Source organism: Camelus dromedarius, chromosome 9 (assembly GCF_036321535.1).
Source record: "Camelus dromedarius isolate mCamDro1 chromosome 9, mCamDro1.pat, whole genome shotgun sequence".
NCBI lineage: Eukaryota > Metazoa > Chordata > Mammalia > Artiodactyla > Camelidae > Camelus > Camelus dromedarius.
Window position 1 is genome coordinate 47,846,250 of NC_087444.1, and position 17,891 is coordinate 47,864,140.

General features: G+C 39.2%; 1 protein-coding gene and 1 pseudogene across 5 annotated transcripts in view; both read left to right on the forward strand.

Annotated features, from left to right (window-relative positions):
- The window catches only part of LOC105097538 (MFS-type transporter SLC18B1-like), a 489,125-nt pseudogene that overhangs the window by 397,700 nt on the left and 73,534 nt on the right, over window positions 1-17,891 (forward strand).
- Window positions 1-17,891, forward strand: part of TOX3 (TOX high mobility group box family member 3) — a 106,391-nt gene that overhangs the window by 65,805 nt on the left and 22,695 nt on the right. For 3 of the 5 annotated variants that reach the window (XM_010990076.3, XM_010990075.3, XM_031458456.2), the window contains exons 2-3: window positions 9,661-9,726; window positions 13,741-13,995. In XM_010990076.3, coding sequence (XP_010988378.2) covers window positions 9,682-9,726; window positions 13,741-13,995 — 300 coding nt within the window. In that variant the 5' untranslated portion in view covers window positions 9,661-9,681. The remainder of the gene's footprint in view (window positions 1-9,660; window positions 9,727-13,740; window positions 13,996-17,891) is intronic. The other 2 variants (XM_031458459.2, XM_031458457.2) reach the window with 1 other exon arrangement.

Genomic DNA, 17,891 nt, shown 5'->3' on the forward strand with positions numbered 1-17,891 from the left:
ATTCGTTCCCTCAAGCATTCAGCTGCTAGACACTGAGGCCCTGCCTACTGTGGGCAGTCACTGGCCTGGGACTGGAGGAGACCACACTGAACCAGACGGATTCCTTGTCACTGTGGACTCTCCATTCTAGTGATGCAGTAAAGAGATGGGTGACTAAATGCAGTGAAGTCAGGCAGTGACAAGTCCTGTGAAGGGACATAAAGCAGGAAGATAGACATTAGACAGACCGTGAGTGTGTGTGTGTGTGTGTGTGTGTGTGTGTGTGTGTGTGTGTGTGTGAGAGTGAGAGAGATTGTAGCTAAGCTGGTCTGGGAGGGGACATCAAGTAGAAACCTGCACGAAGTAATGACAGAGGGGAGAGTGGTCCAGGCCGGGAGGGCAGCAGGTGCACCAGCCCAGAGAAGGGAGTGAGGAACAGCCAGGGCAGAGGCCTTCTCAAGAGGGAGTTTGGAGGAGGAACCAGCAGCCTGATGATCATGGGGGAACTTGGAGCCCTTGGACAGGAGTTGGGGTTTTACTCTAAATATCACTGGGAAGCCATTGGAGCTCTTGTAAGTAGTTAAACCCTCCTGTGCTGTCATGTGAGCCCCCACAGATTGTAAAACAGATATGCTTGGTCTGGTTTGGTTTCTGCAAGACTCTTTGAAATGTCACCTTAGCCATTAGTACAAATAGAAAAGGTGGCTTTTCATGCACTAACCCATTTAGTTCTCAAAACCTCCAGGATGAGGCAAATGCTGCTCTTATCCCCGCATTATAGGTGGGAAAACTGAAGGCCAGGGAGACTAAACAGCTCGTGCACAATTCCACGGCTCGCAAGTCGCCCGGCTGGGGTTTGAACTTGTCCTTAAGATGGAGTTCGGTAACTTGCCTGCCATCCCATGACTAGGTGGAGCGCAAAGCCAGTTGGTCTGACTTGTGCTGAAGTGCTGTCTGTGTTTCATTCATCCAGCCATTGCCCCTGCCCAGTCTAGGCACCTGCAGCTCCACGCCCGCCTTGGTGAGTTAACTGGTCTCCCGGCTTCTGCATTTCCTGCTCCCAATCTTGTCCTCGGGGAGCTTTACCTCTCTCTCTCCCCCTCTTCCCTCCAACAAAATCCTTCATGGAGCATCCTATTTAGTACATTTCGAACTGTCTATCTGACTGGCCTTCAGGGCCCTCCAGAGCCTGGCCACCGAGCATCTCTTGCAGCTGCCCTGCCCTTCCCTCAATACCCGCACCTCCCCTGCAGCTGGACGGGTCTCTGTTTGTTCGTTGAAGGAACCCTGTGCACACTGAGGTCTGCAGCTTCGCTCAGCCCATTCCCTCTGCCTGGGACACCCCCTCCTCCTGCCTTCTTCCTTGGTTCAAGACTTGTTCCTTGGAATGGCCATCCCCTTTTGATTCCGTCTCCTAAACTTACAAGGCCATTTGTCAGTGTCCCGCACTGACCCCGCCCTTAGGTTGATAAATGTTTTTGTTCTGTCGCCCTCACTGAGCTGTCATCCCTTAAAACCAACAATCATATCTTCTGCTTCTGCTTCTTGGCATCTTCAGAAAGGTAGACACAGCCCCAACCATATCCTTTTAATTAGCATCTCATAGGTACTCAGTTAAGTGTGGGTAAGGCTTTGGGGAGGAAGAAGTAAGATAAACCATAATTACACAAAAGGTGCGGTCACTGCACAGCCTGTGACTTATCATTGGCCCCCTTTGGTGTATATTTAAGGAAAAGCAGGCCTTTTCCCATTCTCTAAATATTGGTCATGCTCGGTTGCTGGACCAGTCCCAAAGAGTGCTCCATTTTGCCAAAAAGAAAGCTGATTTGGGAAGCTTAGTATCCCCCTCTACTTCTATTTGTTTTTCTGATATTAAACAAGTGCAGTTGGGTTTGAGAGGGTGTTGGAGTTTTTTTTCTTTCTTTCTTTCTTTTTTTTTTTCCTAGCTACTTCTAACTGGTCCAGATGGCTGTGCAATTCACAGACTCGAATATGTCCAGATCATGAAAATCCAAAGGCCTGCCTGTTTGGGTGGAGTCCATATGTTTAAGCGCTGTTGTTCCTTGTGTGGGTCCACAGACGAGTGGAAAAATCTAACAGGGGAACTCGCATTTCCTACTTGGTCCAACTTAAGATGCTTCTATTCTTCCTTCTGGTCATGAGGGGAGAGAAGGGCGCGATGGTCACCTCACAAGCGATTGCCTTTACCTCCAAGCGAGGAAGGTGAGAAGAGATTGTAAGTGATTGAACTGCGCCTTTATTACTCCGTCCTGTGCTGCGTCAGCATTTCAGTAAGATCATCATCAGATGTATGAAAAGGACTTTTTAAAGAAAGAAATTTCCACCCATTAGTCTAAAAGTACCTAGGCTCATAGTTCTCAAATATTAGTAAGTTTTAGAGTTTCTGAGAAGGTGGTTAAAAATACAGACTTTTAGAGCCTTGCTGCCTAGAGATTCTGACATAGTAAATCCAGGGTGGGGATCAGGTCACCTGCATTGTTAAACAGGCATCTGGTTATTCCGTGGTCCCTAGCACCACACTTTGAGAAACGCTGAGCTAGACCATAAAAAACAAAAATTTAAAAAAAACCAGTATTTTAAATTAGAAAAAATCAACTCTCAAATGTAATGCTCAAATTCTTGTCCCATCAGTGTTAGACTGTTGGCTTCCCCTACTCTCAGCTTTTTGCCTGCAGGCCAGAATCCATCCTATTCATTACAGCTTGTTTTTAGCCACTGAAGGCATCCATGCTTAACACTCCAACCCCACCACCTAGGCCTCTATGTCTTTTCTGGAAAAGGGTTAGTGCATTTTCTAGAATAAAGCATTGTTTTTCAAGCTAAGGATCTCTAGTGTTTAAAATATTCATTTTATGAGAATATATAACTCTTCCCATTACCACTTTTTTCCCCCACATGTGTGGTTTGTGGAGGGACCTAAGCTTGCTATCTCCTCTTCACTTACATTTCAAATGCTTACTCTGTCCCCTCCTTGGCTTGGTGGGCCACTCTACATATTATCCTTTCACATCTAGAAATTAATTCAGCTGTTTCTTCATTCAGTAGAGATTCACTGAACACCCACTATTTATCAAACACACTTCTTGGCCCTGGGATATGTGTCAGCAACAGATAATACATACTTATTCTCATTAAACCTACAACCTAGTGAAGAAGGAAGACAGTAAATATTTTATGTTGGAAAGTGTCATGGAAAAAATCGAGTAGGGAAAAAAGGATAGCGTGCTGGAGGAGGAGGAGGGCTGGGAAGAAATGTTATGTGCTGGTCCGAGAGGTAACATTTGAGAAAAGACTCAGAAAGGAGGGGAGTGAGCAAGCCATGGGGACACCTGGAGTGATGACAGTCTGGTCAGAGGATGCAAAGGCCCTGAGACGGGAATGTGTCTGGGGTATTGAAAGAACAGCAAGGAAGCTGGCAAGACTAGAAGCAGGGAGGACATTAGCGAGGGCCAGAGAAGAAATGGGGCCACTGGTAAGGACTTAGGCTTCTTCCCTGAGTGAATAGGAAGCCATTGAAAAGTTTGGAGCAGAGGAGTGATGTGATCTGACTTGGATTTTCAAAGGACCCCTTTGGCTCTGTGCTGAGAATAGACTGTGGTGGGAGCATGGTTGAGCCAACGGGACCTGCCAGGAGGCCCCAGCAGGAATCCAGGCGGGAATGGAGGGCCTGGGCCTGCGGGGGTGGCAGGCGGTCAGCTGTGGTTATAATTGGAAAGATGAGCCAACAGAATCTTTTGATGATTTAATGGAGAAAGAGAAAGAGTGGATTCAACGCTGGTTTTTGGCCTGAGTCACCGGAACTGAGTCACTTCCCCATCAGAGGAGACGAGGAAAGGCTGCGGGTGGAGTGGCTGGGGGAGAAGATGAGGAATTCAGTTTTGTTCATAGGATTGAGATGCCTGTTGGCATCCCAGGGGAAGTGCTGTGGGCAGTTGTATACATGAGTCTGGCGCTCAAGAGATAATTATCTAGGCGTTTTTAGCGTATGCAAAGGCAAACAATATTTTTGAAAGTCTATATTCTTAAACACAATTTTGCTTTGTATTTGAACCTGTTAATGTATGTGTGCATATGGATATATGTATGTGTGTGTATCACTGTGTATATGTGAGTGCATAATTCTCCCTACATATAATTGTATAGGCATAATTAGAAGGGTTGTGTTTGTGTGTGTGTGTGTGTGTGTGTTCCGCTAATTATACCTCATAGTCCATTGTTTGCAGGGTTTTATTTCCAGACTGTCGTTCATCCCCTAACCCTTGGCGTACACCGACTTTATTCACCGCGTCATTCTTTGTTTCCTGATGTGGCATTCCAGGTCCACCCCTGATAACCATCACCAGTATCATCATTTGCCATGTTGGGCTTGTGTTCACTCTTTTGGGCTTTATATCTTGGAATGGATGACCAACAGTTAAAACTTGATTATCTCTGATAAGTGCTTTCCCACGGAGTGGTTAACAGAGCCTTCGAGAGTGTGTGAACTTAGCAGTGCAGCCTTCTCCATCACGTGGCCCTGCTTGGCACACTTGTTCCACGATGGCACAGTTCATCTGTGTCAGCAACTTGACAGATGTCCTTACTGAGGCATCAAATTGGATAGTGTCTGCTAACAAATCTAATGGGAGAAAAAGAAAAGAATTCAAAGGATTATCTTTTTTTTTTTCCTTTTTTTTTTTTTTTAGGATTAAATTTGTGCCATTTCACTGTTTGATACCCTGTCGTTAAGGCTGCTTTATTAGAAGCCTATACAATTCTTCACATGGGTGTCAAAATAATTTCAGTGAAAATGATGTAGCGTGGACTCATCTAAGTGAAGTACCCGTCTTGTGATTACAGATGGGTTATTGTCTGCTGCTGCACTGTCTTCCAAGCCCTTTGCTGGACTAGCTAAACTTAACAATCTCCATTAATTTACTTTGGCACTTCACATGGTTAGTCGGGCCTTGGACACGATGGTCTTTAATACATTTTTTTTTTAATCCTGCCGTGCTCCTTTTTAATTGATGTCCTTCATAAATTGTATTTGCTGAAGCTGTAATTACTCGTCAAGCGGCGAAAGCAAATCTACCTCCAAGTACAATGAAGATGTTTTTTTGTGAAATTATTAAGATACAGAAGTTCGACACACAGAGTAATTTAGATCTGCTTTATTTTTATATCTTCTTTGGGGATTAGCTATTAGAGCCTCTCAAATTGGAAAGGGCCAGTCATCGCCAGTGCACCTCACAAATGTCCCTCCCTCACAGTGACCACTTCCCCACGTATATAAGGCCTTTAAGACAGTTGGAATTGGCCCATTTCTTTCATAACATTTTTGTATGCTCTTTAGAGTAGTTAACCCTGTTTCACCTGACGTTCATTTAACTTATTTGAACTATTTTTTTTTTTTTTTTGACTCTGGAAATTGCATAGAAGAACCTTGCGTCGTAGGAGTTAGGGGACCTCTGAGGGAACATCAGCGGAGAGCTCTCATCTAGAAAGTTTGGGAGAAGGGCAAATTAAGGTGACTTCAAAGTGCATAATTTAGAAATTCATATTTAGTGGATTCACATAAACTTTGCTATGGTGCAAAATTAGGATATTAGCTTTTATAAGAAGGATTCAGGGAAAATAAGAAAGTATTGTCAATGAAGGGTTTGGAACAGGGTTTCCCAAAGTGTGTCCCCATGAGGTGTTGTAGGGGATACAAAAAGGATGTGTTCCACAGTGTATATGGGGAGGAGTTTACTGTCACCCACATAAAGAAAAATGTCAGCTCCATCCAGGTAGGAAACTTGTCATCATTTTGCCTCCAGTGCCTTGCACATTGTAAGCACATAAGTATTTGCGGAACAGTGAACTGCAGGACTTCTCAGAGCCTTTAACTTTATAGTGAGCATTGTGACTCACCCAGAAAAGGGCGGTAATCAGCAGCCCTTCCTAAACTTCCTGGAATTTGGAACCCTTTTCTTGAGGAGCATTTTGCTAGACTTAGGTGCCTTGAAATGCCCTCTGGGAAATTCAAGCTTTGAGGAAGATCATTCGTTAAAAATAAAGTTTGAAAACTGACCACTGAGTAAAATGTTTGTGTTTTTGTGGATACTGGAATATAAGTGATACAGATCATGAGGCAGGAGGATGTCAGACTTCCATGATTGCATTTCTGATTTTGAGCAAGTTGCCTGACCCCTAGAAGCCTCAGTGTATTCATCTATAAGTTACATTTCTCTAACTGGGTTGTTGGGAAAATAAATTACATTTCTTCCCACCTTGGAAAGTAAAATGAAATAAGATATGTAAGAACTTCACTGGGTAAACACTTGTCATTATTATCATGATAATCATTTAAAAAACCTAATAAAAGTGCTCCAGTTTGAAGGGTGATTATGAGACACTGAAGTTAAAATGTGATCTGCCTTTCTCCCTCTCTCCTTCCTTCCAACAAATACTGGAGGGCCAGGCATTGTTGTTAGTTCCGGGGGAAACAGTGGTGAACACAGGTAAGGCTGCTTTCCTCCTGAACCTAGAGGTTTTTTTTTTAATATAATGTGTTTACTGATGTGACCGTCTCTTAGAACAGAAAGTAAATTTAATTGTACACAATTCAGTCAAAGTTAATTGTTCTGATGTCTTTATGTTAGAGATCTGCCCCAAAGGATCACTTTTTCTCTCAGAATCGGATCTGTTCTTACACAAAACAAGTAAAACAAGATTCATAGGTCACATTTTAAGACAAAATAAATAAAATGAAGCAAGCATTACTAGTTAAGGTAAATCCAATGAAAAGTGGCGTCCCTTTCTTCCTGATCAGATTCACCACCACAGTGGTGTTGCCAGAGTTAGTAAATAAAAACAGACAACACTCAGTTAAATTTGACTCCGTGATAAATAAAGAATATATATATATATATTAGTATAAGTATATCCCAGATACTGCGTGAGACATACTTATACTAAAAAAAAAAGTGGTTTATTTGAAAGTCAAATTTAACTGGGCATCTTGTATTTTTTTTGACTATCCGTCCACTCTAAACTAGGGGCCCAGCCACCAGGGCAGAAGGAAGACAGTTGCCTGCAACAAGTCAACGTTTGAAGCCATCTTTGCCGAGGAGGAGATATTTTACCCCAAATAGAACAGAGACCTTTGCTTCTATTTGAAATGATTTATAACTGTTCCCGCCTGATCGCCGAGTGTTTCCAAATTAAAAGCCATTAATTAAGGCCTTATAGAGATACAAAAGATATGCAAAGAGTGCTTTGTAATTCCAGCTCAGTACTTCAGGTGAGGGCTTTTCAAATTACGTGGACCACTGGAGCCACCTGCCTGAGTAACCGCGGCGCGGCCGTCGCCTGGCTCATCAGCACACCGCCGTGCCAGCGTTGTTACTGATTTTTCTCATTTCTCCAGGGCAAATACTAATTAATGGATACAATTCACAGCTGATTAGCTGTAGTTTCTTCAGTAATTACATTCGCATACTAACTGTTCAGAAGAGGATTTCTAACCCAGTTCTTATTTCACTCTAAGCTTAATTTGTTTTTTGAATTGTTTAGGCCCTTAGTTTAATAGCCATTTTATTTTTCTTTGTTGTTTTAGGTGCTATTAGATAATAAGTGAGTTTAATCTTAAAAAAAAATGCTCTCTGATAATGAGCTGTTTGCCTTAAATGGATTTCTAATTCCCCAACAAAAACCTACATTTAAATAACAGTAAAGTTGCGATATACGCTGTCGGGAGGTTGGGGGAGGCAGGTACGTGGAATGCACATCGTGACCCAAGTTCTCACAAATATCCAAAAACAACATTTGAAATGGAGCCCCAAGATCTTAATCCTGGGGTCATTAATTCATCGAAAAATCCCAAGACAGAAACCTATCCATTTTCTTGCATATATTTAACATTGTAGAAAAATAGGGGGAAATGTGTGTGTGTGTGTGTGTGTGTGTGTGTGTGTGTGCATGCACCTGCTCATGTGTTTGGTCTTTTAAATCTTTAAATTATTTTTAAAACACTTCATTGAGGTATGATATGGACGTACAAAAAGCTACATATTTACTGTATACAACTTGATGGTTTGGAGATAAGTCCACATTTGTGAAGCCATCACCACATGTTTTTTTTTTTGATACCACGTCCCTTCAGAGAAACTAGATAAAGGTCTTTCTTAAGCTCTAACAAATACATCTTTCAGAAATCCTTATAAAGACACTATCCAAATGAATCTGAGGGCCCATTGTGTGAGTGTGTGTTTAGGTGTCGTTTTACAGGGTGGGATTTTGCTTCTGTAGGCCTTAACAGCCTTCTGCAGCCATTAGAGCCTCCCTTATAAATCCTGCTTAGTTCTTGGATCCCTGACATGATAAAGTGTAGCATGTCAATCCCGCTTCTGAGCAGGAATCCTACAGGTTCAGTCAGGGGCTGAGAGCCTCCCGGAAATAAGTGTTTATGGGTTTATGGGGAGGGGGATTATGTGGGTCTTTTTTATCTAGTGTCTGTATCTACATTTATTCTCTGTATTTGTCTGTGTATTTGTATCTATCAATCTACCCATCTTCTTGGGGAAATTGTGTCTTTTACTTTAAGTAATTACTAGCTTGCTCTGTTTATAACAGAGAATGGACATATACATTGCACCCTTTGGAGACCAAACCTATGTGTTATTTGATGCATGAAAGGAAGGAAATAATACACTTTAGAAATAGAAGGACATTCTTCTACCATTTAAAAATCATGAAAATAATATAGCTGCAGATAATTATGCTCACAGAACCTTTCCATATTGCCAGACTGATAACAGAATGTTTAAAGCAACACAACGTGCCTACTTAAACCATCTGAACCTGAAAATGCATTTCTGCCAAAATCCAAGTTTTACATTTTGATAACAGGTCTCTAGAAGTAAAGAGCTTATGTCTGAAATGCTGATACAGTCTTATTTGTGGTGGTATGAATGGGCCATTGTGTTAGGGAATTAAATAAAAATTGCTGTGTTCATAGGATCCTGCTTATTTTTTAAACCTCTTTGCACGTATTGTTACATTGAGAGATTAAATGCCACTGTTTTCAACAGCGCTGATGGATATAGATACCATTTTAAACTCTGTTTGGAGATTTTAAAAATATTCCTTAGTCTTATTATTTATTCATATTCCTGCCACACCCCCATTCACGAGAAAATAGAATTTGAGCCCTGGGAATTGGATTCTATTCCCTTTAATTCACGTTTTAACCTACCCACACTCGTGACAGCTGTTCTTGAAAAGTCAGCTATGAAATCCCAGCATGCTTGAAAAATGTGTCAAGGTGATTTTCTTGGAAACTCTTTCCCTCCTAACCTCTGACAAATGCCAGTTCGATAAACAACACCCACCAGTGACCAGTTGGCCAAATGTTTGCGATTGTCTACCTTCGCTATTAGTCTTGATGAGAAACAACACTATTTTCTAGAAGGATCACGTTAGCTTAACTCTGTGCTTTATTTTCTGAGGGAACCAGCCAACGGCACAGTGCACAGTGCTCTGAAATCTGTCACAGTTCACACTTGGTCCAAGTCAACCCCCTCTCCTTTTATCTCGTAACTCCTAACATTCTTTTCAAATCCCATCTGAGCATTAAGTCAACCACCAGAATTCTTGATGATGCCTCATATTAACGTAAAACAATCTGTTTTCTTTCAGTTTGGAAGTAACAATAACTACATGAACATGGCTGAGGCAAACAACGCTTTCTTTGCAGCCAGCGAGGTAGGTGTCTGTCTTAATGTGTCTGTTCATGTTTCATGTGTGTTATTTAGATCATTTAAAAAGCTTGAAGGGAAAAGCCAAGTATCAAATTTATCTCGCTCTTACGCGGTACAAGGTAACAACTTTGGAGGAGAAACAAAAAAACCTATTGGAAGAGAAAATAACCTGACAGGTCTTTATCACTTGTTTGTAGGCTGTCAGGAACGTTAGTAATTCACACACACACACACACACATACAAGCCTCTTAATGAAAAGAATATAGATGCAAACAAAAGTAAATATATAAGAATCTATCTATCCAAACTATATTGACATCTAAGCAGATAAGGGGTTTTTCTGGAAACTTGGACTTCGAATAGAAAATATTTAAACCTCACATAGCTCTGGGGATAATTTCATTAAGTCGCCATGGTTTGGGAACAACCTGACAGACTGGTGTTACAATATCTTGGGTCTTCAGTGGGAGTGATGTAATATGAGTGTTTTGGGTTTTGTTGGATCCCTACAGCTTAGTATAGTGCCTGGCACATAGTAGGTGTCCAAAAATATGTACTGAATGAATGAAGGAATGAATGGGTGGGCATACTCTAAGTCTTGGTCATAGCTAGGAAAACAGGGTGATGGAATCTAAAGGCAGCACCTTGATGGCTCTGGGTTTGTTTGCAGTTAACTAGTGCACATTGGAACAAACGTCTTTTTGTTGCTGTTTTTTTTTTTTTTTTTTCTGCATTCCCTACTTCGTGACGTAGGGCTGTTGTCTGGTCTCACTGGCCTGCCTTCCAGGAAAACCTCGATCCTGATTAGATCAAGCAAAGGGTTTCCAAAAAAAATCGTAGACTCTGAGATTTAAGATTTGAAAACAAGAGCAAGCAGAAGCGAAATTGGTCCAAATAGAACATTTCCTCTTGTGGTTCCTGTAATAAAAAGTCTTCATTTTCCAAATACATTCAAATATAAGAAACTGAACCAGCTTGACCCCAGAGAATGAAAATCATAATGGCGTCGTAAATGATCTCGGTACAGGGAAGCAAATGGTACGAAGGAAATTAACTTTGAGAAATTATGAGAAAAAGTGGGGAATTAAGAATTACGGGTGTTCGTACATTAATCATCTCTGCAGTGACCATCATCTTTCAAACCAAGAAGACTGCCCAGATAAGAGAATATTGTTTGGCACTGGCTGCTGTGTTGTTTGTGATAATGAGCACAAACCCCATCTGTAAGGACAACATGATGTTTCATTCTGTAGGATTTTTTTCCCTACATTTGAATCAAACATTGATGAAAGCTCTACTGCCAGCAGCTGTTCAGAGACAATTTAATTCCAGCTGTGATAATTCACCGTGTCAGACATTGGCTGTTATATGTTGATACAACAGTTCTCCAGATTTGCATTTTTATCAAAAGGAACAAATGTTTTGAACATTTCAGTACAGATGGTATTTAACCATGTACATACTACTTTAACATGCTCAAGGTAAACACTGAAAAGTCAGTATCTGTAAAAAGTAATCGTATAAACTCTAACTGATTAACCTGATATTGGTCACAAGGCTTAGTTGCAAAAGTCAATGTCTTTTTTGGTTGATACCTTACTGGGTTATTTTTATAATCTCGGGTAACCTGTGTTTTGATTCCCCTTTTGTCTAAGAAATGTTTAACTTTATATTTAATTTATTACTCCTCTTTAAAAGTCATTTAAGATTGTAGCATTTTCTTAGTTAATATAATAGAATTTTATGGTATTGTTTTATTAGGTTATGAAATAGTAATATATTAAATTCCAGCTTAAATTAATTTTTCTTAAAATATACTGGAGGGACATATTATCTCTCTCTCTCTCTCTCTCTCTTTATTCCTTAACAAAAATAAAAATGAAAATCTCCTTAATTTTGACTGCCCAGCATAAGACATGCTTTATGTTAAAAAGGTAATCTTAAGTAATGACTTCACTGTACATCTTTTCTTGAACAAAAAATAAAGCCCAGGTAAATGTTAATGTACTACATTATAGTATGTGCCTAATTTCTCAATCACTGCATTAAAAGTAAATTTATTTGTTTTTTTAAGATGTTAATGAGTGCAGACTAATTCATGAAGACTCTAGGTTTGATGCTGTAAAGTCAAAATCGTGCCTGAAACCAATTGCCTTCACATAGATATTGCCCTGTAGATAACACTACAGGAACTAGGCTACTCTGAGTTTGAAATTCACACATTTGCTTTATGTTTTCTGTCTGTGTCATGATTACCCTGACCATTTTTAAAGGACTTTAAATATTTATTGAAATAATATTTCAAGTGTTAATTACAGTGGTAATGAAAACAGCCAAATGCCACATATCAGGAATGAGTGTTTATCCGTATTGTTAATGTGATATGTTAGATTTCATTAAGCAGTAATGGGGTAGCAAATGAGTCACAAATTACAGTTGCATCTGTTACTAGACCGCATTAGTGCCAAAACAACGGCAAACGCAGCCATAGGGTTACATTCATTAGCCAGCCAAGCTCGTGGCCAGTTCATCCCTTTGTGTTTGAGAACTCGGGGTACCACAGTAAGAAATTGACATCTTGGGGGGTCATTATTAGAATAAATTTGTCAGAAAACCTAATATATCATTCTAGCTTTCAAATGTTATTATGCTCTCATGTTTTGCATCTATTAAATCTGCTAAGAACCTCAAGATGTTCGATTGTCCTGCCATAAACTCCCATTGCTTATGACCTCTTTATTTCTGGCAAGATACAAATGGCAGTTGACAGGTTCTGTATGCAAAACATGTTTTTTTTTTTCCCCTTGAGTTTGTTTCTGTTTTCTCTCAAGTGCTTATTAAGTTATATCATCATTGATAGCTTGAAGAATGATGGTTTTCAGCTCTTAATTAGTTCTTTTAACCAATTACAGCAGATTCAAATGATCTTGCACCAACTCATTCTTCAAAAAATACTATTAATAATAAATGAACTATAACGTTGACCCTCTGAGCTAGGAATAAAAAAAAATCTGAATGGTCCACCCCAACCCCTGCACCCTATCAAAAATAATATTCTAAACCTTGATCCCTTTCCCCACAAAATCCAAGTTCTGTTTTAAGAAAGATAGTTAATGTGGTTCAGCAGGGCACCCCTGATTTACATGGCAAGGCCCTATGTGGAAACACTGAGTATCAGTGAAGAAAGCAGTGCATTATTCACTTAGGTCTTGAGAAATAACACTTGGTTAATAAATAAGTGAGCAATGTCAGTGGAATTAGTACATTTCTATCAACATACCCCTGTGCTCATCCTATAGTCTTTAAAAGTTGAAGACTGGTAGAAAACTGATCTGATGAATGCATATGAAAATCTTCATATAAAAGAAAATAACTCCTTACAGTTTAATTAAAAGCCCAGTGTATCTATGCTCTGATAATCCTTGTATAAAATGCTGTATTCCAAACAGTAACAATTTCCTTAGAAGCATTCATTGCACTTGGGAGCAGACCGATAAGGAAATTAAAAAAGCAAACCATACATTTAATATTACTTGGTTTCTATATTGTGGCAGAAGGTAAATATGTGTAAATGTTCACTTCTGGATTAATGTTGTGTGTGTGCGCCACAAAATCGTCAGCATTTTATGAAGCATGTGGATAATGTAAGCGATTTGAGCTGTTTCGCTAACATATCAATAAAGTGGCAATTTGTTATATAGCCAAATCTAATGTCGCTGGTGCTCCAACTAACAACAAAGACAGATGTTGTTAATTAAGTACTCATTAAAAAACTGTTAATACTGATACTCCATTAAAACCATATGATAATGAGACTTAAATCTTTAATCAGAATGATCAGCAAAACTTTATATATGGAAATCTGTGCTTAAGACGTTTTCATTTGAGAAATAAATATTTGGTCTAGCTATGTAGTGTTTTCAGGCAAAAATCCCTCTTTTTTTTTTTTTTTTTTCCCTCCAAGGAGAAATACATGGGAACAGAATATGAAGATATCTCTATTTTGTTTCCTTCCAGCAGACGTTCCATACACCCAGCCTCGGGGATGAGGAGTTTGAAATACCCCCGATCACGCCTCCTCCAGAGTCAGACCCTGCCCTGGGCATGCCTGATGTTCTTCTACCTTTGCAAGGCCTCAGCGATCCGTTGCCTTCCCAGGGAAGTGAATTCACACCCCAGTTTCCCCCTCAGAGCCTGGATCTTCCTTCCATTACCATCTCAAGGAACCTCGTGGAACAAGATGGCGTGCTTCATGGCACTGGGTTGCACATGGTAGGCAGCATATTTACTGCTTGAAAGTGCGTTGTTTATTGTTGGTACTTCTCAGGGTAAAGATCTGAGAGCCCGCGTTGTGACGCAGGTTCAGACCTATCTACTGGTGGACGAGGGGACTGTTCTTTCTAGTGCCGTTTACATGCAGGTTCTGGATCAGTCAGTCCCCAGTGCTGGACCAGAGGATGTTGGGTCAGTTGACAGTCACTTGAAAGAGGATAACCCAAAGATCCTTCTGGTTTGAAATGACTTTTAAGAAGTCCGATTCATTGGTTTGGAAGCAGCCAATCTTGGGTTTAACAAAGAGGTGTACTTGAGTTGAAAGTTTGCCCAGGAGAGATTTTAGAAATGAAGGCCCTTATCAGGTGCCTAGGCCTTTTGCATTTGCTGGATTATAATATAATGCTGATGATACATGATTTGCTCCCACCTAAAATGGAATTCAAACTGTGATACAGAGAAAGGGAAGAAGAATAATTGCTTATAACCAGCAGAGGAAAATAGAGAGCGGGTTATTGTGTGAAATATACCTAATTGTGTTATTTATTGTTGTGAACATCGAATAAGGCACTCCGGAGAGCCAGGATTACTAATGCAATAATTTTGGTTCTATTTTTCTTAGTGTGCAATTATAGTCAGCAATCACCAGAGTAAATCTGCTTTAAGTATTTTAAACTCTTCTGGTGGGATTGTTTTTTTTCACCATAGTATATAATGCATTTGTGTCTTATCTAGGTGAGGTACTAAGCAGACATTTTAAAACAAGATTAATGGTTTATAGGGCTTTTTTTTTTTAACCCTGATAAAATGAAACAGATGTGTTGGTATAACAAAAAAACAAATCCTATTGCTTGTTTACATATTTCTCTGCACATTATGACCATGCCAGTGATGTTTATTGGTTTCATTGTTAATTCCCCAGATAACAACAGATGATTGCAAAATATGTAGTGGATTAGCGGTGCGAAAGATTCAGTGTGCGCTCTGAAATACAAGATTACTTTCCCAAATAGGATTGCGGCACCATAATTTTCTTTGCCTGTGATCTTTTGTGTTTGAGCTGAACATCAGGGTTTTTATTTTTACTTATTCTGTCAGAAAAGAATGCAGGGAACAGTCGGGAAATGGTCATTAAGTATTCATAAACGTTCCTCGCCATCGCAAATAATTGTTTCCTGTGGACTTTCTTACATTTTTGTCCCTTTGACACTAGGAGGGAGGGTTCTGTCCTCCGTTCCTCTACAGTCAGGCTTGCAATGTTGTGCCTGGAAAATAATAAAAATAAAAAAGGTGTTTAGTCACCAAGGGAGTTTGCCCAGGGTTCACCATTATTCATAGATGCTCAGTGAGGCTCATTTAAGTTCAGGAAATAGTTAAAAGACCATATAATGCATGCTAAAATGTGTGCTTTATTAAATTGGTAAATATTTATTAATAATATAAGAATCTGTCTTTAAATTAAACATCTGATGAATTACCTTGCCTTAAAGCTATAAAACTGTTATTGCTGCTATAAAAAAGTGTAAAGGAGGCATTTTGACTATGAAATTTCATTTCATGGTCAATTGAATTTACTATATTGGAAAGAACTAAAGATGGAATCATAAAATAATTATGATATTCACATACACTTAAAGAACAATGCTTTCACGGACTGGCGTTGGGAGAGAAGACTCAATTTTTAATGCTTCTTTTGTAATGTATTGCTAATCACTAAAGCAGTTGAATTATTTCATTGATTTTTAAAAGTCTAAGTACTTTAGCGAAGAGCAGGCTGTTGTCATGGTACTTACATGGACCTCATCACATTTATTGGTGCCTTTCTGAAGTTTTGCTGAACCTGAATGATATTTATTTTGGCTGGAAACAAACTAATCTTGTTGAAAATTCTAGGAGAATTTCACCTTGAAGAAATGTCATGGGATTTTAAATCACAAATGTTGGAAAAAATAAAATGTACCAGGACAGAATTATGATGAATACAATGTGTCGCTGGCTTTGTTCTATGTACTACCTGACATGTTCACCTATAAACTTGAATTCAGAATCGCCAGAGGCATGGTTAAAAATAGGTTATGTCAAGGTTCTTCTATATTTCCCTCCGGGTACGAGGTGGCTGGCTACATCATAATGCTCCACAACAGCTCCTTGGAGATTTCCCTTAGGAAGGTCACCAGAAAAATAATAAATAATACTTTATACATCATGCATTCGGCTTCCCAGTGTGCATTGGCTATTTTATACCTTATGCAATAAGGAGTTTTATTATCCAAATGAATATGGCTGTCGGTTAAGGAGGGCTATGGTGAATTAAAGACTATCATATAAGAAGAAAAGCCAGCTTGTTTATGTGGTATTGAACCAGCTTTTCTTCAGAACGTCATAGGTTTTCCTTTAGAAAGAGTGACAGTTTGTCACATAACCGATTAGCTGCATTTTTTGTTGGCAACAAGCACAACATGTTTATCTTCCTTAAATTTATGCCATTATATTTAAAAAAATAGAAAATGGGAGCAAAAAAAAAAAGCTGGAGAGGGGAAGATTAAACAGAGTCTAATGATTAGCATTCCTGTTTCAAAATATGCAAATAATGCCCTGGTATTCAAAAGCAAATTGTTGGAAAAAAATTGAAAGTCAGTGCATTTGTGACTTCAAAGAACAACCTTGATTTGCTTGTTGTGGATATGTGTGTTTTAGAACAGGATGTGGTTGGCAAGTCGAAATCTACAGGAATAGTCTGGCTAAAAACGCTTTACCTCTAAGCATTATTGTCAGTTCAGATGATCATCTGGAAATTATTTTAATCTACAAAAGATTGCAATCCTAAAAATCTACAATGTGCGCTCCAAAGGGTTTTTTTTTTTTAACACCTCTCTATAATCTGCCCAGCCTGCTGAGTAGCATTGACATCAGTAGTACATCAATTTCAGAAAGTGGATTATTTTTACTAGACAGCTATTGTGACATATTGGGTCAGTCATAAATGAAAGATATTCATGCAAGCATGCAATACTTGTAATGAAGTCTCACTCTGACCTTCTGTATGATTGATTCTGTAATTTAGTTTTCTCAGGCAGTGCCTGAAATGAAATGAAATCATGTTGAACAAGTTTTGAATACCCACAGTGCACCAGGAGAAGAAAAATCTGCAGCCCTAGAGGCTTGAGAGAGAGCAGCTGAACGATTTATCTCTATGCTATTATAGCCTTTGCCAGCATTCAACATTTCTTTTTTTTTTTCTTATTTGGCTTAAGTACTTAATTCTGCAGGTAGCTGTAAATGGGAAAATAAAATGCTGTTCAGATTTAAAATGACAGGACAGGAGTATGTGCAGGGGACTGATAAAATATCTTGAATAGAACTGACCTTTCATGTAGCTGAAAGTTACTGGGGGATTCATCCTCATAATTACCATATAGATTATTTTTATTTCTTTCCTGCAATGAAACATTTCAGAGAGCAGTAGTGCTGATTGAATGAAAATTGAACTTGTTAACATTCTTTTCAGCTTAGCCTGTTGTACATAACAGAAGGTTAGCTTTGATGAATTTCAAAATTCTCTTTGATATCCAAGAAACAGACAGTAAAATAATTGTCTCTAGTCTGATATTTTGTATGTCCCCCAAAAGAGAATTTATAAAACACACTGATAATTCACATACTTTTTCTTCATGCATTATAGTTCATGTTTAGAGGACCAACATATTCTGTTTGATATTGCTTTGGACTTAATTGTGATAGCATATGTTTACAGAAAATGCTACTGGTGCTCCGGTAATATCAAACATAGTGTTAGAAAATTGAAAAAGATGGGAGTAAGAGAAGTAAATTTGAGTATGGTAGTTTCTGTACCTGTTAAAAAAAGAGAAAAAGAGAGGAAAAAATTGTCCTGTAGA